The following is a 25,790-nucleotide window of genomic DNA, read 5'->3' as shown; positions in this document are numbered from 1 at the left end:
CCAGTGACGCAGGGCCCCTCCTGAAGCGTATCACAAAAGGAAAAGCGAGCTGAGCCTGCCCCTCCCGCCCCTGTGCACCTTGCCGATCCACCCCAGCTAATATGCCAGATCCACAGCACCACAAGCCTGGCACTGTGCAAGTAGCCCAGATGGGCCACATGACCCCACAGTGAATCCTGCCCCTAGGAGAGGGGAAGAGAAGGTACACACCAGTCTGACTGTGGCCCCAGTGGTGGGCTGGGGGTAGACATCAGGTCTGACTGCGGCCCCTCCCACCAATGCAAGTTATTCAAGACAGCACAGGGGAAGTGCCCTGCAGTTCCACACCACTCCAGGGACTATCCAAAATGACGGAACAGAAGAATTCCCCTCAAAAGAATCTCCAGGAAATAACAAGAGCTAACAAACTGATCAAAAAGGATTTAAACAATATAACAGAAAATGAATTTAGAATAACAGTCATAAAATTAAATTAATCGCTGGGCTTGAAAACAGTATAGAGGAGAGCAGAGAAACTATTGCTACAGAGATCAAGGGACTAAGGAACAGCCAGGAGGAGCTAAAAACTGCTATCAATGAGCTGCAAAATAAAATGGAGACAACCACAGCTCGGATTGAAGAGGCAGAGGAGAGAATAGGTGAACTAGAAGATAAAATTATGGAAAAAGAGGAAGCTGAGAAAAAGAGAGATAAAAGAAATCCGGGAGTATGAGGGGAAAATTAGAGAATTAAGTGATGCACTAAAGAGAAATAATCTATGCATAATTGGTATTCCAGAGGAGGAAGAGAGAGAGGGAAAGCTGCTGAAGGCGTACTTGAAGAAATAATAGCTGAGAACTTCCCTGATCTGGGGAAAGAAAAAGGCATTGAAATCCAAGAGGCACAGAGAACTGCCTTCAGACGTAACTTGAACCGATCTTCTGCACGACACATCATAGTGAAACTGGCAAAATACAAGGATAAAGAGAAAATTCTGAAAGTAGGGATAAACGTGCTCTAAAATATAAAGGGAGGGGCACCTGGGTGGCTCAGTCGGTTAAGTGGCCGACTTCGGCTCAGGTCATGATCTCGTGGTCCGTGAGTTCAAGCCCTGTGTCAGGTTCTGTGCTGACAGCACAGAGCCTGGAGCCTGTTTCAGATTCTGTGTCTCCCTCTCTCTGACCCTCCCCCATTCATGCTCTGTCTCTGTCTCAAAAATAAAATAAATGCTAAAAAAAATTTAAAAAAAATAAATAAAATAAAATATAAAGGGAGACCAATAAGACTCATGTCCGTTCTCTCTACTGAAACTTGGCAGCCTGAAAGGAATGGCGGGAAATCTTCAATGTGATGAACAGAAAAAATATGCAGCCGAGAATCCTTTATCCAGCAAATCTGTCATTTAGACTAGGAGAGATAAAGGTCTTCCCAAACAAAAAACTGAAGGAATTCATCACCACTAAACCAGACCTGCAAGAGATCCTAAGGGGGATCCTGTGAGATAAAGTACCAGACATCGCTACAAGCATGAAACCTACAGATATCACAATGACTCTAAACTCATATCTTTCTATAATAACATTGAATGTAAATGGACTAAATGCGTCAACCTAAAGACTAGGGTATCAGAATGGATAAAAAAAACAAGACCCATCTATTTGCTGTCTATAAGTGACTCATTTTAGACCTGAGGACACCTTCAGATTGAAAGTGAGGGTGTGGAGAACTATCTATCATTCTACTGGATGTCAAAAGAGAGCTGGAATAGCCATACTTATATCAGACAAACTAGACTTTAGATTAAAGGCTGTAACAAGAGATGAAGAAGGGCATTATATAATAATTACAGGGTCTATCCATCAGAAAGAGCTAACAACTATAAATGTCTATGCACCGAATATGGGAAGTCCCAAATATATAAAACAGTTGCTCACAAACATAAGCAACCTTACTGATAAGAATGTGGTAATTGCAAGGGCCTTTAACATCCCACTTACAACAATGGATAGATCATCTAGACACATGGTCAATAAAGAAACAAGGGCCCTGAATGATACATTGGATCAGATGGACTTGACAGATATATTTAGAATTCCACATCCCAAAGCAACAGAATATACTTTCTTCTGGAGTACACATGGAACATTCCCAAAGATAGATCACATACTGGGTCACAAAACAGCCCTTCATAAGTGTACAAGAATTGAGATCATACCATGCATACTTTCAGACCACAATGCTATGAAGCTTGAAATCAACCACAGGGAAAAGTCTGGAAAACCTCCAAAAGCATGGAGGCTAAAGAACACCCTACTAACGAATGAGTGGGTCAACCAGGCAATTAGAGAAGAAATTAAAAAATATATGGAAACAAACGAAAATGAAAATACAACAATCCAAACGCTTTGGGATGCAGCGAAGGCAGTCCTGAAAGGAAAATACATTGCAATCCAGGCCTATCTCAAGAAACAAGAAAAATCCCAAATACAAAATCTAAGAGAACACCTAAAGGAAATAGAAGCAGAACAGCAAAGGCAGCCTAAACCCAGCAGAAGAAGAGAAATAATAAAGATTAGAGCAGAAATGAACAATATAGAATCTAAAAAAAACTGTAGAGCAGATCAGTGAAACCAAGAGTTGGTTTTTTGAAAAAATAAACAAAATTGACAAACCTCTAGCCAGGCTTCTCAAAAAGAAAAGGGAGATGACCCAAATAGATAAAATCATGAATGAAAATGGAATTATTACAACCAATCCCTCAGAGATACAAGCAATTATCAGGGAATACTATGAAAAATTATATGCCAACAAACTGGACAACCTGGAAGAAATGGACAAATTCCTAAACACCCACGTGCTTCCAAAACTCAATCAGGAGGAAATAGAAAGCTTGAACAGACCCATAATCAGCAAAGAAATTGAATCAGTTATCAAAAATCTCCCAACAAATAAGAGTCCAGGACCAGATGGCTTCCCAGGGGAGTTTTACCAGACGTTTAAAGCAGAGATAATACCTATCCTTCTCAAGCTATTCAAAAACATAGAAAGGGAAGGAAAACTTCTAGACTCATTCTATGAATGCAGTATTACTTTGATTCCTAAACCAGACAGAGACCCAGTAAACAAAGAGAACTACAGGCCAATATCCCTGATGAATATGGATGCAAAAGTTCTCAATAAGATACTAGCAAATCGAATTCAACAGCCTATAAAAAGAAGTATTCAACATGATCAAGTGGGATTCATTCCTCGATGCAGGGCTGGTTCAACATTCGCAAATCAATCAATGTGATACATCACATTAATAAAAGAAAAGATAAGAACCATATGATCCTGTCAATCAATGCAGAGAAAGCATTTGACAAAATTCAGCATCCTTTCTTAACAAAAACCCTCGAGAAAGTCAGGATAGAAGAAACATACTTAATCATCATAAAAGCCATTTATGAAAAGCCCACAGCTAACATCATCCTCAATGGGGAAAAACTGAGAGCTTTTTCCCTGAGATCAGGAACACAACAGGGATGTCCACTCTCTCCGCTGTTGTTTAACATAGTGTTGGAAGTGCTAACATCAGCAATCAGACAACAAAAGGAAATCAAAGGCATCAAAATTGGCAAAGATGAAGTTAAGCTATCACTTTTTGCAGATGACATGATATTATACATGGAAAATCCAATAGACTCCACCAAAAGTCTGCTAGAACTGATACATGAATTCAGCAAAGTCACAGGATACAAAATCAATGTACAGAAATCAGTTGCATTCTTATACACTAATAATGAAGCAACAGAAAGACAAATAAAGAAACTGATCCCATTCACAATTGCACCATGAAGCATAAAATACCTAGGGATAAATCTAACCAAAGATGTAAAAGATCTGTATGCTGAAAACTATAGAAAGCTTATGAAGGAAATTGAAGAAGATATAAAGAAATGGAAAGACATTCCCTGCTCATGGGTTGGAAGAATAAATATTGTCAAAATGTCAATACTACCCAAGGCTATCTACACATTCAATGCAATCCCAATCAGAATTGCACCAGCATTCTTCTCGAAGGTAGAACAAGCAATCCTAAAATTCATATGGAACCACAAAAGGCCCCGAATAGCCAAAGTAATTTTGAAGAAGAAGACCAAAGCGGGAGTCATCACAATCCCAGACTTTAGCCTCTACTACAAAGCTGTATCATCAAGACAGCATGGTATTGGCACAAAAACAGACACATAGACCAATGGAATAGAATAGAAACCCCAGCACTAGACCCACAAATGTATGGTCAACTAATCTTTGACAAAGCAGGAAAGAACATCCAATGGGAAAAAGACAGTCTCTTTAACAAATGGTGCTGGGAGAACTGGACAGCAACATGCAGAAGATTGAAACTATACCACTTTCTCACACCATTCACAAAAATAAACTCAAAATGGATAAAGGACCTGAATGTGAGACAGGAAACCATCAAAACCCTAGAGGAGAAAGCAGGAAAAAACCTCTCTGGCCTCAGCCGCAGCAATTTCTTACTTGACACATCCCCAAAGGCAAGGGAATTAAAAGCAAAAATGAACTACTGGGACCTTATGAAGATAAAAAGCTTCCACACAGCAAAGGAAACAACCAACAAAACTAAAAGGCAACCAATGGAATGGCAAAAGATATTTGCAAATGACATATCAGACAAAGGGCTAGTATCCAAAATCTGTAAAGAGCTCACCAAACTCCACACCCGAAAAACAAATAACCCAGTGAAGAAATGGGCAGAAAACATGAATAGACACTTCTCTAAAGAAGACATCCGGATGGCCAACAGGCACATGAAAAGATGCCCACGTCGCTCCTCATCAGGGAAATACAAATCAAAACCACACTCAGATATCACCTCACGCCAGTCAGAGTGGCCAAAATGAACAAATGAGGAGACTATAGATGCTGTCGAGAATGTGGAGAAACAGGAACCCTCTTGCACTGTTGGTGGGAATGCAAATTGGTGCAGCCACTCTGGAAAACAGTGTGGAGGTTCCTCAGAAAATTAAAAATAGACCTACCCTATGACCCAGCAATAGCACTGCTAGGAATTTACCCAAGGGATACAGGAGTACTGATGCATAGGGGCACTTGTACCCCAATGTCTATAGCAGCACTCTCAACAACAACCAAATTATGGAAACAGCCTAAATGTCCATCAACTGATGAATGGATAAAGAAATTGTGGTTTACATACACAATGGAATACTACATGGCAATGAGAAAGAATGAAATATGGCCCTTTGTAGCAACGTGGATGGAACTGGAGAGTGTGATGCTAAGTGAAATAAGCCATACAGAGAAAGACAGATACTATATGTTTTCACTCTTATGTGGATCCTGAGAAACTTAACAGGAACCCATGGGGGAGGGGAAGGAAAAAAAAAAGAGAGAGGTTAGAGTGGGAGAGAGCGAAAGCATAAGAGACTCTTAAACTGAGAACAAACTGAGGGTTGATGGGGGGTGGGAGGGAGGAGAGGGTGGGGAATAGGTATTGAAGAGGGCATCTCTTGGGATGAGCACTGGGTGTTGTATGTAAACCAATTTGACAATAAATTTCATATATTTAAAAAAATGAAATGAGTGTATTTTAAAAGTACACTAGTATGAGATTAAAGTTCTGCTTACTCTCAGTTAAAAAAACAAAGTTTTCTTGGATTGTTGGTCTGCTGTTGACAAGAAAATGTAAACAAAGGTTTTTTCTTTATCTGTCCAGAAAACCAAAGTTTTTATGTTTTGTCTTTATCAGGTCTTTGATTACTTACGTTAAAATCTGTCAATATTAAAGGAATTAAGATTTGCTAACAAAAAAATATTTTATGACTACTAGTTTTAAATATGTTTTTAAATATTATACCCACCATTCAATCTTTGAGATTGGTAAACTCCACTTCTTCCTCTTTGATCCTTGTATCCTATAGTAAGTTCTAGATCTTCAAGGGTAAAATCTGAGGGTTCATACATATCCTGATCTACCAAGATGAAAATAAAAAGCCTTTTTAATAAATTAAATATAGAAAGACTATTGAAATCCACCTACTGTGTTCTAATTCCAGGAAGAGTATAATATTTGAAAGTTAGGAAAATAGTCTTATATATTATATCAAGTAAGAGGAGAAAAAAATAATTCATAAATACCAGAAGTTCATTTGACAAATTTCAACATATATTCCTTATAAAACTTTGAAAAATTAAAATTATAGATTTACTCCTAGTCATTTACTCTTTAATACAGAATATGTTTCTATCTCAATCCAACAGTTAACATTTTGATTTATAGTGAAGTGCCAATAGATAGTCCTATTAAAATTGTGAACAATATAAAAATGTGACTCATTACCATTTAAAAATTACCTAGTTCTGGTAAAGTTAGTAATATATAAAACAGAAATTTGATGATTTTCAGCTAATATATAAATAGATTTGTCAGAATAGATTTGCCACATATATTTTTTATTATCAACATTAAATTTAAAAAATGAAATGGGTCAAAGAGACTATACATTTCCAATGTCACTGATATCTATAGGTGTATTTTTATTATAATTGATACATATTTTCATACAGCTTTCCTGAAAATGTTTAATCACTATCCCTATTTACTTGTAATATTGAGAGCTGTTTCCTCACACTTTTCCCAACTGATATTATATACTTTAAGTATTTGGTATTTTATAAATCATTTTAATGGAAATTATTTCATTATTAGTATAAACCTACTTGATTAACAAGTACAAAAATATTTGCCATCTATTTTTTCTGTTGGAGGAATTCATTTTTCTAACTTCTTTTACTATATTTTTAGTAAAGAAATAATCTAAAAATGGACATTAAATATTTTTATAGACAGACTTATATGTATTTTATATAAGGATACAACCTGTTCACTGTCACAAATAGTTTCTTAGATTATTGTTTGCCTTTTAATTTTGCTTTTGATATTTCTGTGTGCAGAAATTTTAAATTATTATTTAGTTAATTTGTAATGATCTTTCCCTTATGTTTCTGGGTATGAAGTCATGCCTAAGGTAGTTTTTTTCCAAACAAGATTAATTTATGTTGGACCTCTGAGAAGATAGCAGAGTAGGAGGATCATAAATTCACTACATCCAGGGACATATCTAGATAACAGCCACATCAGTGCAATCAACACAAAAAACTGACTTGAAACTGGCAGAAAAGGCTTTCCACGTTAATCATGGAGAGAAGGCCACATCAAAAAGGGTAGAAGGGGTGGTGATACAGTTGGGAACCAAACTCCCAGTGATACCAACTACAAATGGGGGGAATACCACAAACATGGAGAATGGAGAGGAGCAGACCCCACACCAGGCACCACAGACAGAGGGGACCTACACTGGAAAGATGAATCACCATAACATCTGGCTTTGAAAACAGGGGGTTTAACTCTGGTTACTTTATTTTTTTGTTTTTAATTTTTTTAATTTTTAAATGTTTATTTAAACATAGTTAAGAGAGAGAGAGAGAGAGAGAGAGAGAAAGAATATGTGGGGGAGAGGCAGAGAGAGAGGGAGACAGGATCTGAAGCAGACTCTGGGCTCTGAGCTGTCAGCACAGAGCCCAACTCAGGGCTCAATCCCACAGACTGTGAGATCATGACCTGAGCCAACTAAGCCACCCAGATGCCATTAAATCTGGTTACTTTCAAATTCAGAGACTCATCTCTGGGAGAGATAGAGGACAATAGGAAACTTAGTTCCCACCTTTAAAAAGACAGCATAATAACCTTACTGAGACAGAGCATAGAAGCAGCATTTTGAAATGCACGTAGGGGAATGAAGGAGATTTATTTATAGTCTCAAAATGTGTGCTGAAGGGGCAGAGAGCTTTAGGAGACTTCTCCAAGAACAAAAGAACTGGCAAGTGCCATTTCTCTCCCCCATCATTGATAGTCAGACACTTGTGGGAACCAATTTAAACCTTTCCACCTATCTTGCTGACATCCATGCCCCATGCCCACATTCTCCTGCAGCACCCTATCCAACCTGCCACCCTAAGCAGAAGCCCCACCAAAATGGCTCCTGCTGCATCACACCTGTAAGTATCCACAGCAGTGACTGGTACCACTCCAAAGTCACTCTTGTTCTGGAGGGAGTGGAACATGACCACACACATCAGTTCAACTCCAACCCCAGCAGTGAAACCTTATTACTGGCAGTACAGACAGAGTGCCTTGACAATCAGTGCACCTGCAGCCCCAGCAGACAGAATGAGGGCTGGCATCTAATCTAACTGCTGGATGCTCCCAGGAACCAAATACCCTGCACAAGGAGAGTGATTCACAGCAACTGCAGCCCCAGCAAACAGGCCAAAGCCTGGGATCAGGTCTGAAGGCTGACACCACAGATCTACAAGCTCATGGTGCCCCCAGACTGTTCTGTTAATAACACAGGGATCAAACCATGCCCAATAGATGCAAAGGGTGCCATTGCAGCCATCTGAACTGAAGGCAAATGATGCTTAGCCAGAATAGTAGGGCAGAGACAACCCACATAGAAGACATTCATGGAGTGTCTGGTTCTGGAGAACAGGGTACATTGTGCTACATAGCAGCATAGGATCTGTTCTTTGTAAGGCTACTACTTTCATATCAGGAGAGAGAACTGAATTTCCTAATATATAGAAACAAACAGAGAATTAACAACATGGGAAGATAGCAGAATATGTCCCACATGGAAGAACGGGACAAATCACAGCAACAGAGCTAAATGAAACAGAGATAAACAAAATGCCTGATAAAGAATGCAAACCAATGGTCACAAATATACTTACTGGACTTGAAAAAAGAGTGAAGGATCTCTGCGAGACCTTCAACAAAGAGATAGAAAACATTAAAAGACACAATTAGATATAACTCAATAACTGTAATTAGAAATACACTACAAGGAATAAATAGTAGGCTAGTGTAAAAGAAGAACAGATCAATGAAGACAGAATAATGGAAAGCAACCAAGCTGAACAGCAAAAAGAAAAATAAAAATGAGAATAGGTTAAAGGAACTCAGCAACATAACCAAGTGTAATAAAATCTGGATTATATGGATCCCAGAAGAAGAGAGAATAAAGAGGGAAGAAAATTTAATTAAAGAAATAATGGCTGAAAACCTCTAAATCTGGGGAAGGAAACAAAAACCCAGATCCAGAAAGCACACCTGGATCACCCCAAAAAATCAACCCAAGGAGGTCCATAACAAGACACATACCAATTAAAATGACAAAATTAGTGATAGAGAATTTGAAAAGCAGCAGGAGAAAGCAGTTGCATACAAGGGAAACGCCATAAAGCTGTCAGCTGATTTTTCAGCAGAAACTTTCCAGGCTAGAAGGACGTGGTGTGATACACTCAAAATGCTGAAAGGTAAACACCTGCCTTCAAAAATACTCTATCCATCAAGTCTATTATTCAGAATAAAAAGAGAGATAAAGAGTTTCTCAGAAAAGAAAAACAAAATGGTTAAAGGGATTCAACACCACTAAACCAGGTTTATAAGAAATGTTAAAAGGAATTCTTTGACTGGAAATGAAAAGTCATAATAGGAATAGGAAAATTAGGAAAGGAAAAAATTTCCCATGTAAACACAAACATAATACAGTAGATTACTTATAATACCAGTACAGAAATTAAAACACAAAAGCAGTAAAATAAATTATACCTATAAAAATCAAACAAGGGATTCCCATAATAAAAGGGAATATGTAAAGTATGATGTCTTATACAAAAAACATGGGGTCATGAGGAGTAAGAGTTTTTAGAGTGGATTCAAACTTAAAGGACAATCAACTTAATATAGATGCATAAGATGTTATATATGAACTTAAAGGTTACCACAAATCAAAAATGTGTAATAGATACAAAAAATAAAGAAAAAATGAATCCAAGAATATTACTAATAAAAATATGTGTGCATATATATGTGTGTGTATATATAAATATATATACACACCTCTGTGTTTATTACAGCATTATTTACAATAATCATGATATAAAAGCAAACAAAATGTCATATTTTCTTTTTTCCATTTGTCTTAATACCATTTGGTAGACAAGCGATGTTTTTTTTTTAAATATATATAATACAATATTACTTAGGCATGAAAAAGAATGAAATCTTGCCATTTACAACAACATGGATGGGTCTAGAGGGTACAATGCTAAGTAAAATAAGTCAGTCAGAGAAAGACAAATACCATATGATTTCACTAATATGTGGAATTTAAGAAACAAACAAAACAATAAAAATAGACAAACAAAAATTCAGACTCTTGGTGATTGCCAGAGGGGAGGTGGGTGGGTATATGGGTGAAATAGATGAAGGGGGTTAAGTGCACACTTATTGTGATGAGCAGTGAATAATGTATAGAATTGTTGAATCATTTTATTGCATATATAAAGCTAATAAAACACTGTATGTTAATTATATTTGAATAAAAAATATTTGTGTTTTGTTTGTTTTTTCATGGAAATAGTTTATAAAATCATATTTTTAAGCAGTATAGATAAAAATCTCACATTTTATTTTTTCCATTTGTCTTAATGCCATTTGGTAAACAATCAATGTTTTTTGTTGTTTTCTTTTTTACATGACCAGTTTTGTTTTTACACTATAATATGACATTCTTTGATTAATTTCTGGAATTTCTAATCTGCTCCATTGATCTGAAGTTTATTAGTTAGTATTGAAATTTAAAAAAAATTTTTTTAATTTTATTTTTTATTTTTTAAAATTTACATCTAGATTAGTTAGCATATAGTGAAACAATGATTTCAGGAGTAGATTCCTTAATGCCCCTTACCCATTTAGCCCATCCCCCCTCCCACAACCCCTCCCATAACCCTCAGTTTGTTCTCCATAATTATGAGTCTCTTCTGCTTTGTCCCCCTTCCCGTTTTTATATTATTTTTGTTTCCTTTACCTTATGTTCATCTGTTTTGTCTCTTAAAGTCCTCATATGAGTGAAGTCATATGATTTTTGTCTTTCTCTGACTAATTTCACTTAGCATAATACCCTCCAGTTCCATCCACGTAGTTGCAAATGGCAAGATTTCATTCTTTTTGATTTCTGAATAATACTCCATTGTGTGTGTGTGTGTGTGTGTATCACATCTTCTTTATCCATTCATCCATCGATGGACATTTGGGCTCTTTCCATACGTTGTCTATTGTTGATAGTGCTGCTATAAACATGGGGGTGCATGTGTCCCTTCGAAACAGCACACCTGTATACCTTAGATAAATGCCTCGTAGTGCAATTGCTGGGTCATTGGGTAGTTTTATTTTTAGTTTTTTGAGGAACCTCCATACTGTTTTCCAGAGCAGCTGCACCAGCTTGCATTCCCACCAACAATTCAAAAGAGATCCTCTTTCTCCGCATCCTTGCCAACATCTGTTGTTGCCTGAGTTGTTAATGTTGGCCATTCTGACAGGTGTAAGGTGGTATCTCATTGTGGTTTTGATTCGTATTTCCCTGATGATGAATGATGTTGAGCATTTTTTCATGTGTCAGTTGGCCATCTGGATGTCTTCTTTGGAGAAGTGTCTATTCATGTCTTTTGCCCATTTCTTTACTGGATTATTTGTTTTTTGAGTATTGAGTTTGATAAGTTCTTTATAGATTTTGGATACTAACCCTTTGTCTGATATGTCATTTGCAAATATCTTCCCCCATTCTGTCAGTTGCCTTTTAGTTTTGCTGATTGTTTCCTTCTGCTATGCAGGAGGTTTTTATTTTGATTTTTGTTTTTGTTTCCCTTGCCTCCAGAGATGTGTTGAGTAAGAAGTTGCTGCAGCCAAGATCAAAGAGGTTTTTGCCTGCTTTCTCCTCAAGGATTTTGATGGCTTCCTGTCTTACATGAGGTCTTTCATCCATTTTGAGTTTATTTTTGTGTATGGTGTAAGAAAGTGGTCCAGGTTCATTCTTCTGCATGTCGTTGTCCAGTTTTCTCAGCACCACTTGCTGAAGAGGCTGTCTTTAATCCATTGGATATTCTTTCCTGCTTTGTCAAAGATTAGTTGGCCATACGTTTGTGGGTCCATTTCTGGGTTCTCTATTCTGTTCCATTGATCTGAGTGTCTGTTCTTGTGCCAGTACCATACTGTCTTGATGATTACAGGTTTGTAGTGTAGCTTGAAGTCTGGGATTGTGATGCCTCCTGCTTTGGTTTTCTTTTCCAAGATTGCTTTGGCTATTCGGGGTCTTTTCTGGTTCCATACAAATTTTAGGATTATTTGTTCTAGCTCTGTGAAGAATGCTGGTGTTACTTTGATAGAGATTGCATTGAATATGTAGATTGTTTTGGGTAGTATCGACAATTTTAACACTATTTTTTCTTCCTATCCAGGAGCATAGAATCTTTTTCCATGTTTTTGTGTCTTTTTCAGTTTTTTTCATAAGCTTTCTATAGTTTTCAGCGTATAGATTTTTCACCTCTTTGGTTAGATTTATTCCTAGGTATTTTATGGTGTTTAGTGCAATTGTATATGGGAACAACTTCTTGATTTCTCTTTCTGTTGCTTCATTGTTGGTGTATAGGAATGCAACCGATTTCTGTGCATTGATTTTATATCCTGTGACCTTGCTGAATTCATGAATCAGTTCTAGCAGTTTTTTGGTGGAATCTTTTGGGTTTCCCTATAGAGTATCATGTCATCTGCAAAGAGTGAAAGTTTGACCTCCTCCTGGCCAATTTGGATGCCTTTTATTTCTTTGTGTTGTCTGATTGCAGAGGCTAAGACTTCCAATACAATGTTGAATAACAGTGGTGGGAATGGATATCCCTGTCTTATTCCTGACCTTAGGGGGAAAGTGCTCAGTTTTTCCCCAATGAGGATGATATTAGCGTGGGGTCGTTCCTATATGGCTTTTATGATCTTGAGGTATGATCCTTCTCTCCCTACTTTTCTGAGGGTTTTTATCAAGAAAGGATACTGTATTTTGTGAAATGCTTTCTCTGTGTCTATCTAGAGGATCAGATGGTTCTTGTCCTTTCTTTTTTTGATGTGATGAATAACGTTAATTGTTTTGTGGATATTGAACCAGCCCTGCATCCCAGGTATAAATGACACTTGGTCGTGGTGAATAATTTTTTTAATGTACTGTTGGATCCAGTTGGCTAATATCTTGGTGAGGACTTTTGCATCCTTGTTCATGAGGGAAATTGGCCTATAGTTCTCCTTTTTTAGTGTGGTCTCTGGTTTTGGAATCAAGGTAATGCTGGCCTCATAAAAAGAGTTTGGAAGTTTTCCTTCCATTTCTATTTTTTGGAACACCTTCAAGAGAATAGGTGTTAACTCTTCCTTAAATGTTTGGTATAATTCCCCTGGAAAGCCATCTGGCCTTGGGCTCTTGTTTTTTGGGAAATTTTATTTCTAATTTGATTTCTTTACTGGTTATGGGTCCATTCAAATTTTCTATTTCTTCCTGTTTCAGTTTTGGTAGTGTGTATGTTTCTAGGAATTTGTCCATTTCTTCCAGATTACCCATTTTATTGGCATAAAATTGCTCATAATATTATTGTTTTTATTTCTGTTGTGTTGGTTGTGATCTCTCCTCTTTCATTCTTGATTTATTTATTTGGGTCCTTTCCTTTTTCTTCTTGATCAAACTGGCTAGTGGTTTATCAATTTTGTTAATTCTTTCAAAGAACCAGCTTATGGTTTCATTGATCTGTTCTACTGTTTTTTTGGTTTTGATAGTATTAATTTCTGCTCTAATCTTTATTATTTCCTGTCTGCTTCTGGTTTTGGGTTTTATTTGCTGTTCTTTTTCCAGCTCCTTAAGGCATAAGGTTAGGTTGTGTATGTGAGATCTTTCTTCCTTCTTTAGGAAGGCCTGGATTTCTATATACTTTCCTCTTATGACCACCTTTGCTGCATCCCAGAGGTTTTGGGTTGTGGTCTTATCATTTTCATTAACTTCCATATACTTTTTAATTTCCTCTTTAACTGTTTGGTTAGTCCATTCATTCTTTAGTAGAATGTTCTTCAGTCTCCAAGTATGTGTTACCTTTCCAAACTTTTTCTTGTGATTGATTTCAAGTTTAATAGCGTTGTGGTCTGAAAATATGCACAGTACGATCTCGATCTTTTTGTACTTACTTAGGGCTGATTTGTGTCCCAGTATATGGTCTATTCTGGAGAACGTTCCATGTGCACTGGAGAAGAATGTATATTTGCTGCTTTAGGATGAGATGTTCTGAATATATCTGTTACATCCATCTGGTCCAGTGTGTCATTCAAAGCCATTGTTTCCTTGTTGAGTTTATTAGATGATCTGTCCATTGCTGTGAGTGGGGTGTTGAAGTCTCCTACTATTATGGTATTACTATTGATGAGTTTCTTTATGTTTGTGATTAATGGATTTATATATTTGGATGCTATCACATTAGGCGCATAAATGTTTACAATTGTTAGGTCTTCTTGGTGGATACACCCCTTGATTATGACATAATGCCCTTCTGCATCCCTTGATACAGTCTTTATTTTAAAGTCTGGATTGTCTGATATAAGTATGGGTACTCCGGCTTTCTTTTGTTGACCATTAGCATGATAGATGGTTCTCCATCCCCTTATTTTCAATCTGAAGGTGTCTTTAGGTCTAAAGTGGGTCTCTTGTAAACAGCATATAGATGGATCTTGTTTTCTTATCCATTCTGTTACCCTATGTCTTTTGATTGGAACATTGAGTCCATTGATGTTTAGAGTGAGTACTGAAAGATATGAATTTATTGCCATCATGATGCTTGTAGAGTTGGAGTTTCTGGTGGTGATCTCTGGTCCTTTCTAATCTTTGTTGCTTTTGGTATTTATATTTTTATATACATTTTTTCATCTTTTTTCCCCTCAGAAAGTCCCCCTTAAAATTTCTTGTAGGGTTGGTTTAGTGGTCACAAACTCCTTTAATTTTTGTTTGCCTGGGAAACTTTTGTCTCTCCTTCTATTTTGAATGACAGCCTTGCTGGATAAAGAATTCTTGGCTGCATATTTTTCTGATTCAGCACACTGAATATATCCCACCACTCCTTTCTGGCCTGCCAAGTTTCTATGGATAGGTCTGCTGCAAACCTGATCTGTCTTCCCTTGTATGTTAGGGACTTTTTTTCCCTTGCTGCTTTCATGATTCTCTCCTTGCCTGAGTATTTTGTGAATTTGACTATGAGATGCCTTGCTGGTGGTCATTTTTTGTTGAATCTAATGGGGGTCTTCTGTGCTTCCTGGATTTTGATGTCTGTGTCTTTCCCCAGGTTAGAAAAGTTTTTTGCTATGATTTGCTCACATAACCCTTCTATCCCTATTTCTCTCTCTTCCTCTTCTTGGACCCCTATGATTCTGATGTTGTTCCTTTTTAATGAGTCACTGATTTCTCTAATTCTTAAATCGTTCTCTTTTACCTTAATCTCCCTCTTTTTTTCTGCTTCGTTATTCTCTATAAGTTTTTCCTCTGTATCAGTGATTCTCTGTTCTGCCTCAACCATCCTTGCTGCTGCTGCATCCATCTGTGATTGCAGCTCAGTTATAGCATTTTCAATTTCATTCTGGCTATTTTTTACTTATTTTATCTCTGCAGGAAGGGATTCTAATCTATTTTCAACTCCAGCTAGTATTCTTATTATCGTGATTCTAAATTCTGGTTCAGACAACTTTCTGCTTTCTGTGTTTGTTAAATCCCTGGGTGTTGTTTCTTCGTGATCTTTCTTTTAGGAAGAATTCCTTTGTTTTGTCATTTTTAAGGGAGAAAAGGAATTAATGAGGTAGAAAAACTGGAATTAAAAAAATGAAAATTAAAAAAAATAAAATTAAAAATTAAAGACACACACACAAAAATCAAATAGATGATGCTAGATACTAGGTGTCTTTTGTTCTGGGTGTTGAAAGTGGTTTGACAGATTAGAGAAAAAAAAGGGAGGGAGAAAAAAAAGGAAATCATTTGAGAGTTTGAAAAAATGAATACACTGAAGTAGACTAAAATGAGATGATGGCGGTAAAATAGAATTTGAAAAAATATACACAAAAATAAAGAATATAGTAGAAAAAATTAAAGAAAATATTTTTAATTAAAATTAAAATTTTTCTTTTTCTGTATTTAAGAAGAAAAGAAATGAAAAAGGAAAAGGATTAAAAAAAGAAAAAAGAAATCGTTTGAAAGTTTGAAAAAGTGAATACACTATAGTACACTAAAATAAAATGATTGAAATAAAATAGAATTTGAAAAAATTTACATAAAAGCAAATAATATAGTAATAAAAATTCAATAAAATATTTTAAATAGAAATTGAAAGTAAAAATGAAGTGTTTCTCTTTCTGCATTCAACAAAAAGAAACAAAAAGAAAAAAGAAAAAGAAGGAAAAAAAGGAAATTGTTTGAAAATTTGAAAAGATGAATACACTGAAGTAGACTAAAATAAAATGATGCAAGTAAAATAGAATTTTTAAAAAATATACAGAAGTAAAAAATATAGTAATAAAAATTAAAGAAAAATATTTTTAATAAAAATTGAAAATAAAAATGAATTTTTTCTCTTCTGTATTCAAGAAAAAGAAAATAATTGTAAAAGAGAAAAAGAAAAAAAAAAGAAATTTGAATAGAATAACCTGCTAACAGATTGAAGTAGGTCTGAAATTGTTACATTTTCCCCTCAAAGTCAGTGTATGTAGCTCTTTATAGTCCATAAGTTAAGCCGGCAGTGAGACTTGTGTTCTTGAAGAGCAAAGTTGGCCCAGTTGGGCAGGGCTCAGTGTAACAGCTCTGTTCTCCACTAGATGGCACTGCTAGCCTACTGGGGTGGATTGTTGCGGCACTCATAGTGCATATGCACATGCATGGGAGCGGTGAAAATGGCGCCACCCAGTGCCACCCAGTCTGTTCTCCCAGATCAGTAATTGTGCACCTGTCCTCTGTCTTCAGCTCTTGTCCACTCCCTGATTTTTCACTCTCTGTGACCAGGCCCCAGGCAGTACCTCTCTCCTGTTTTGTCTCAGATGCAGCTGTTTTCCCTGGCCCCTTACTTCCAAAGGACTGCGGTTTTGACCTGTTCAGCCCCTCTGCAGGAGGGTCTCACTGAGCAATGGCCGAGTGAGCAATGGCCGAATGAGCAATGGCCAAATATTGGTTACACCCAGGAATGCACTCTGGACCCTGCTGCTGCCAGTGCCCCGAGACTGCAGCCAGGTAGCAGACTGCCCTGAAAAAGTTAGGAGACAGTGAAGCAGCAGCATGTCAGGGATTATGGAAAATCACAACACACATCTGGCACCAGGATTCACCCTTAGCGACCTTGCCCCAGCACCAGCAAATATGGCCACCTTCCAGGGTCTGCTGGGACCAGGTGGCTTCAACAATCTGTACCAAATGTCCTTCCAGCAGTGGAACCACTTTTCCCTGTGTGGCCCAAGAACCTCCTGGACCCACTCTGTTCCTGGGGATTCGTCCTTTCCACCAGAGCACTGCCAGGTATCAAGCTATGGAGTTGCAGCCTTTATGCTCCCCTTGTTTACAGTCTTAATGGAATTTAAACCATCTCCTTTCTCCTTTTTTAGTTCAGTCCCTGTGGCTGTTTCCAATTTTCCACTTTCTCTCCAGCTGCTTTGGGGAGGGGTGTTTTTCCTGTTTTCTGTCCCTCTCCCAGTCTCCATTCTCTCTCCACCCGCAAAAGTAGTTTCCTACCTTTTGCGGCTTCTTGCTCCCCAAATTCACCTCTCTGCGCCATGTACCTGCTGAATTCTGTGGTTCAGGTTGTGCAGATTGTTATATTAATGCTCCAATCAGTTTTCTAGGTGTGTAGGATGGTTTAGTGTTGGTCTGGCTGTATTTCATGGATGCAAGACACACAAAAAATTTCCATGCTGTTCTGCCATCTTGGCTCCTCCTCTCAAAAATTTTTTAATGTTTATTTACTTTTGAGAGAGAGAGGGAGACACAGAATTGGAAGCAGGCTCCAGGCTCTGAGCTATGAGCACAAAGCCCTACTCAGGGCTCAAACTCACAGAATGCAAGATCATGACCTGAGCCAAGGTTGAATGCTTAATTGATTGAGTCACCCAGGAGCCCCATATTATTGAAACTTTTTAATATGTAATTTTATCTAGTGTTGCTTCCCAAGCTTTATCCTCTTTTTGTACTCAATTATTTGATACTGAAGTATGTAAATTCTTTTCAGGATAAATCTAGAATCATGGTCATAAAATGTCATCAATAACAAAAACAACAAATTACTACTGGCATTTTGATGGAAATAAATTGTTTACAAGTAAGTTTTAAAAGCCTTTCTTTTAGGAGCTTTTAATGCTTCATTATTAATTCATCATAAGAGATCAGCATATTTCCTGATATTTATTTATTATCAGTTATTTTATTATGTCTTTACTTGTTTCAATGCTGTAGTATATAGGAATGTTGTTTCCTGTAACAAATTTTTTTTAGTCAGTTTGCTAAACTTTTCTGTATTGATATTTCAATTTTTATTTGATTATTTTAGGTTTTAAAGGTAGAAATATAATAATCTGTAAATAACATTCATGTTATATTATCTCTTTCAATATTTATAACAGATTACTTTTCTTATTACATGGGTTAGGCATTTTATAACAATGTTTTATTTAGCAGTAATAGACAGCAATTTTTTAATTGGATATTTTATTTCACCATTAAATATGCCATTGGGATATTGGTTAGAAATAGATTTTCTTCATCGTATTAAAAAAGAATTATTTATTTTGTAATTTTTTAAAAACAGGAACAGCTGTATATCTATAAAAATGAAATTTTTATAAAAATAAATAGGAAAACACATAACTGACATTGTTTTAATCACTTTATCAACACTTCTTGTTACTTAAACATCTGAAACTGAGGAACATACTGTCTTCTATATAATAATCATGGTAATATCAAGTACATGCTGTATACATACAGTAGTTCCCCCTTATCAATGAGGAATATGTTCCAAGACCCCTAGTGGATGTGTGAAATCACAGATAATACCAAACCCTAGATATACTATGTTTTTTTCTGTACATACATATCTATGACAAAGTGTAATTTATAAATTAGGTACAGAAGAGATTAACAACAATAAGAATAAAATAGGACAATTGTAACAATATACTGTAATAAAAAGTGAATATGGTTGCTCTCTCAAAATATCTTACTGTACTGTACCCACCCTTCTTCTTGTGGTGCTATAATATGATAAAATGCTACATGATGAGATGAAGTGAGGTGAATGATTTAGGTACTGTAACAAGTGTTAGGCAACTACTGACATTCTGTTTAAATTTCAGATGGATGATCACCTAATTCCAGATTGTAGGTTAACCTTGGGTAACTGAAACCATGAAAAGTGAAGCCCCAAATAATGGGATACTACTGTGATCAATTTTAAGAAATTCTGATAGCAACAGAGAAATTATAGCAAAAGAGAAAGGAAGAACAAAAGAAGGGTTTGCATGAGAGGTTAGAGGAAACAGTTTGTATTACTTCTAAAGAGTACAATCAGATACTTCCAAGATTTTCTCTAGTTCTCTTGGGGTCATAGCAGAGTAAATAGCTAGATTATATGGGTTTGAAGTACATATTTAATTATGAGTTTTAGGCAAGTTACACCATGTCTTACTGTCCTCATTTCTTAAATGGTGATAATGGTAGTACTTCCCTCATAAAGTTTCTTACATGCATTACTTATTAACTGTTTAATATTAAATGTTTAATAAATAACAAAATGTTTTCCATTATAAGTCCACATGTAAAAATCATAATTTGTTAGTTTTCTATTTGTAATTACATCCCAAATTAACTTTTCTGAATGTGACTATTTATGCAATTTAAAGTTATTTGTATTAATTTTTATTTTTTATTTTAAGTTATTTTTGATATTGTATACACTAAACACTTCCACTTGGACAATTGTATGTTTCTTAATTTGAGGATGATCTTTTGATTTTGAGTCTACTGGATCTGATATCTGAGGCATCTTTACATATACAAAATAGATGTTTGAAATACTTTAAAGAGAAACATACATCTACACACATTTACTCTGAAAGGGTGTTGAAACACAATGATGTATTTATTTTCTCATTTTGTTAAGTTGGTGATTTTCTATATTAAATTGCACAGCTTAATAAACATCAGTTAAATAAACTCTTGTAATTTCTAAGAAAATTAGCATTTGTGAATAAGTCAGTGAACTAAACACAATTCCTGAGTTTTTACATATATATATATGTATGTATGTATGTATGGGGAATAAGCTTGGGAATTCCCTGAGTTTGCACCAATGGGTTAACAAGGCATAAAGAATCAGAAAGCCATAGGATGTTCACACCCCAGTTTCAGTAAACAAGATTAGGTAAATAATTAGGGTGGGGCAAAGGTTCCAGTATAGAACAAAGGTATATGAGGTAAACAAGATTAGGTATTCAGAGTGGAAATGCACCCCCCCCCCAACTTAGTACAATAGCAGAAAGCTGCTTTCACAGGAAGGAAGGACCAAATTAGGTAAACAAATAAATAGGGCTATAGACTGCTTTGGGGTGAAGTTGCCCAGAGTGGAGCTAATTAGCAAAAGAAAGGTGCCTTGCTGACCCTGAGGTAGCATGTTCTCTCTTTCTTGTCCCCTAGACCAGTTTAGGTAAACAGAGGTGGTGTCTCACAACCTTCTGCCCAGTGCCAGGATTTTATATTAACCCAAACCCCTAACACCGCATATTTTCAAAACCCCCTTTCCCTCATGCCCATGAGTTAATGTTCACAGTTTTTTTGTTTTTTTTTTTAATTTTTTTTTCAACGTTTTTTATTTATTTTTGGGACAGAGAGAGACAGAGCATGAACGGGGGAGGGGCAGAGAGAGATGGAGACACAGAATCGGAAACAGGCTCCAGGCTCCGAGCCATCAGCCCAGAGCCTGACGCGGGGCTCGAACTCACCGGCCGCGAGATCGTGACCTGGCTGAAGTCGGACGCTTAACCGACTGCGCCACCCAGGCGCCCCAATGTTCACAGTTTTATTGTCTCTTTGTGCACATCCATCTCCATGTTTATAAGCCTTCTGATTCTAATAAAAACAGAGCAAGAACCCTTAATCAGGGCTCTTGTCTTCTCCTGGACAGTAGCCATCTCTCACATTTTAATCCTGAATCCCGCTCTCTTGCTGGACAAGACAGAACTTCAGACCTAGAGTCTACAACATGTATGTATGTACCTGTATGTATGTGTGTGTGTGTGTGTGTGTGAGTATATATATATATATATATATATATATATATATATATATATATATATATGTATATATATGGTTAAGAACTGGGGCCTGAGATAAAGGTAGATAAAAATGTGCCAACTCTTTAGGGAAAGCGCAGATATTAAAATACTACAGATTCATGTGAGTAAAAATATTTAATGCCATTGATACATATTTTGAGGGGTTTTTTAGAGGTTTTTAAATTTTTTTAATGTTTTTACTTATTTATTTTAAGAGAGAAAGAGTGAGAGAGAGAGAGCATGATTGGGGAAGGGGCAGAGAGAGAGAGAAGGAGGAAGAGAATCCCAAGCAGGCTCCACACTGCCAGTGCAGAGCCTTATGCAGGGCTCATTCCCACAAACCATGAGATCATGACCTGAGCTGAAATCAACAGTTGGACACTCAACTGACTGAGCCACTCAGGCATCCCTATTTGGAGGTTTTTAAAAATTGTTAAACATTCCTACTAATAATATTGAGTGGCAAATCAGCTTCATAATCTATTTCTATATTTTGCCCATTTTTATATTAGATTGCTTATTCTTTTTATATATTTACATATTAACTTTTGATATTGTATTATAGTCACACTAAAAGGGAGGGCCTGAAAGACAGTGGTAAAGAGAAATCCTTCTGTGGGCAGAACTTGGGCAGTACATCTAGGGCTTCACTATATGTAGAACTAAAGATTGTCTGAGATTTAGATGTACATTAATTTGGGGATAGAAGATAATGGATTTGGCCAGGTAGTCAGGGACTTGGAAAAACAGAGATTGAAAAAATGATGAGAGTCTTGGCGACATTTATGTCCATTACTCCTTAGAATAGGATTCAAATGCATAAAGATATAAATATCTTTATTTTGTAAATGTGCACAAGGGTATTTATTAAAGTGTAAGCTCTTAGCTTAATGGTCTGCCCTATGAATGGCAGTTAGCCTTACTCCTCTGCTACACTGGTGCTTATCTCATGGCCCTAAAGTACCAAGAAGAAAGCTATGATAGCCATAAGGAAGCATCTGCAAAGACTTAATAATAGAGTTTTTCTCACTAAGAATGATCAGGATTCTGGGACTGCTGAGTGCTCAACTTGTCAAGAGCATAGGACAAAACTGAACTCATCAATATAACATCATTTTCCAGAGGGAATAGGAAACTATCCAGTGACAGATTGATTACACTAAAATTTCTATCATAGAGAGGGCAGTGATTTGCCCTCAATGGATTAGATATATATTTGATGTACTTATTTGCTTTCCCTGCCTATATAATTTCTACTAGTATCATTGTTTATTAACTTGAATCTTTTCCACTGTCATAGTATCATATACAATATCATCTCCAACAAGGGACATGTTTTATGGAAAGTGATGTGCCACAATGGGTTTTACCAATGGAATTCACTGGTATTAATAGAAACTCCACCATTTAGAAGCAGCAACTTTTATGAAAGAGTAAAATGGCTGGGTGACATCTCACTATGATATATATGACAACACCCTGAGAGTCTGCAGTGTTGATATACGTGATGCACTTAGACCAGACTTAGAATAGATGCCAATATCCACCCCATAGCCTAACCCCATATCCCAAACACCTATTAACTCATTTAAATAATTTTCACATCATTTCCCAATGTTCTTCATTAAATGGATTACAGAGGTCCTTGTGCCCAAGGGAAAGAAATCTCCCACTAAAGAAACAGTCATGTGTCCAATTAACTACAAACTGTGATTGTCATCTTGACATTTGAGGTTCTTATGCCATTAAATGAACAGGTAGACAAAGAGATTACTGTACTGGTCACAGGATTGATACCAGTAATCAACAGGGAATTGAGTTGGTCCTAATTCGTGAAGGCAAGAAAAACTATATTCAAAACCCAGGGGATTCACTGGGTCACCTTATAATACTCCCTTGCACAAAAGTCATGAAAATGGAAAAATGCAGCAGCTTAATAAAAATAAAAACATCAAAGTATCAACTATTATAAGAGTAAAGTTTTGGGTTACCTCACCAGATAAGTCCCGTCTAGCAGGTAGTGGCAAAGATGAGAATATGGAAATGAAATGTGAGAAAACAGCTATGGTAACTAAGCATCTTCATAGCTAGTTATAGAAGTGGCAACTAAGCACCTTCACAGCTAGTTATAGAAGTGGCAACATGAGAATGTTTATGCTCATTAATTGTTTTACAACAACACCCCCTTTTTCTCCTCTGCCACTTTATATACAGAACATTGGTGGTGAACAATGTTTTAGGTTACATATGGGAGTAAGACCATATTGATACTATTCTTTAATTAAGTGGATTCTATTTTTTTCTTTCTTCAAATTTTTAAGGTTCTAGTTAGTTAACATACCATGTAATATTAGTTATAGGTATACAATTTAGTGATTCATCATTTATATAACACTCAGTGCTCATCACAAGTGTCCTCCTTAATACCCATCACCTATTTAACCCATATCCCTGCCCACATCCCCTCCAGTAACTCTCAGTTTGTTCTATGTACTTTCCGTTTTTAATTTTTAATTTTATTTATTTTGAGAGAGAGAGAGAGAGAGAGAGCATGTGTGAGCGGGGGAGGGGCAGAGAGAGAGAGAATCTCAAGCTCCATGCTTAGCATGGTCTGACATGGGGCTCAATCTCACAACTGTGAGATCATGACTGAACTGAAATCAAGAGTTGGACACTTAACCGACTGAGCAACGTAGGTGCCCTATGTTCTCTGTACTTAAGAGTCTGTTTCCTGGTTTGGCTCTCTCTTTTTTTTCCCTGCTATGTTCACTTGTTTTATTTCCAAAATTCCACATATGAGTGGAATCATATAGATTCTAATAGGACCTAATGTCCCTTAAATTGGATACACAAATTTGTCTGGATGAAGAATAAAATGGGGATATTGAGGGGTAAAAGAGGTAGACCAAGAAGACATCTTTAATTTCACGTTTACAATCATTCTTCAATTTTCTCTATTTAGCTATATGTCCCCCAAATCTAACATACATGGAGTACATCAATTGGTTCCCTTGCACTTTGGCTTCCAGTTGAATCCAGCCAATAAAACCATAGCAGGAGATCAGAGGAAGAAAAGACAATGAGTCCAAGGGATGTATTTCCATGGCCTGCATGGTCACAGTAACCTGGCATGTACCTCCCCCGTCTTAGGTCTTGCCAGGCTAACCTCTCCATATAGCTCCAGTAACTATTATTTCTCATTTCCTCCTCAGAACTAGAGGTAGTTAACATTGTCCCACTTTTTTTCTACATCTGAGTTGCTACACTTTTTCTTATGATTCCTTAGATATTCCTTCCTCCCTTGTAGACAGTCCTTTTATTAAAATTGCAAATTACTCGATTTGTGCCATCTCATTTCCAGAGACTTTGACTTATACACCCACCAGTAGCAGACTGGATAAAAGGTAGTACATTCATACAACAGATTGTTTAACAATTAAAATAAACAAAATATAAGCTACACATGAAAACATAGCATTAAATTTTAAAAAGATAAGAAAGCATATTTAGAGAATTATTTATAAACTTCAAAAACTTTGTGATTTATGGATACATATTAAAACGGTAAAGCTGTTAGGTTTAACCATAAAAACTTGCCATTGTCGTAGGTCAAAAAGGATTGAATATTAGCAATTGCATATAGTTTGATCTAAAATAAAGGGAAATAGAAAAATGATTGCCCAAAAATCTAAATAGTTATTGCCACTGTGGGAGGGAAGGGAATTGTGAAAGATATACTGAAGATTTTATGTGACATCAGTACTCTATTTCTTTACCTCAGGACTGGTTATCCTATTTTTGTTTATATAATTGTTAAAATTTACACACAAGTCTTATGAAATATCTCATATTATATTTCACAATAAAAGTTGTTTAGAAATAAGTTAAAGATATGTTCAGTATTATTGCTCTTGAATATCTTTTGGCATCTTTATCAGTACTTCGTTAAATTTCTGAACTATAAGATTTTTAAGTCACTTAAAAACTATATATTAAAAAAACTATATATTGAAACTACACAGCAATATTTCCTCTTGGTTTTATAATGTAATGAGTATAGGACCACAGTACAGTAGCAGTGAATTACTATAGACTGTGGTTAAATCATATACATATAGACAGTACTTTTTCTGAGTGCATGTGTGAAAATCTTATTATTTAATAACTATACTTAGTTATTAAACACATTTGAATTTACTATTCAATTTTATTATGGTATACATATTTTAGGGAAAAGTTTAAATTCTTAAAATAAATGGTTGAAAAAAATGGAAAGATTAAAAACGTTATCAATCTAAAAGAATGAAAGAAAAAAGAGAAATCAGTGGAGAGTTAAGATGGCAGAGTAGTAGGGGGACCCTAGGCTTGGTTTGTCCCTTGAACACAGCTAGATTAACATCAAATCATTTTGATCACCGAGGAATCAATCTGAGGATTAAGAGAACAATCTCCACATGTAGAATGGGAGAAGGTGGCAGGTATGAGATGTAGAGACATGAATTGGGAAAGA

General features: G+C 36.2%; 1 protein-coding gene across 24 annotated transcripts in view; it reads right to left on the bottom strand.

Moving 5' to 3' along the window:
• Positions 1 to 25,790, bottom strand: part of LOC122224032 (coiled-coil domain-containing protein 7-like) — a 233,006-nt gene that overhangs the window by 75,517 nt on the left and 131,699 nt on the right. For 20 of the 24 annotated variants that reach the window (XR_006204633.1, XR_006204632.1, XM_042945283.1 and 17 more), the window contains one exon: positions 5,868 to 5,978. The exons of the other annotated variants lie outside the window; for them this stretch is intronic. Coding sequence is in view for 18 of the 20 variants with exons in the window: in XM_042945283.1 (XP_042801217.1) it covers positions 5,868 to 5,978 (111 nt within the window). In the remaining 2 variants the exon portion in view is untranslated. The remainder of the gene's footprint in view (positions 1 to 5,867; positions 5,979 to 25,790) is intronic. 24 annotated transcript variants of the gene reach the window in all.

Source organism: Panthera leo, chromosome B4, assembly GCF_018350215.1.
Source record: "Panthera leo isolate Ple1 chromosome B4, P.leo_Ple1_pat1.1, whole genome shotgun sequence".
Lineage (NCBI taxonomy): Eukaryota > Metazoa > Chordata > Mammalia > Carnivora > Felidae > Panthera > Panthera leo.
Note: the sequence above shows the minus strand (reverse complement) of the source record. Positions and strands in the feature narration are given on the sequence as shown.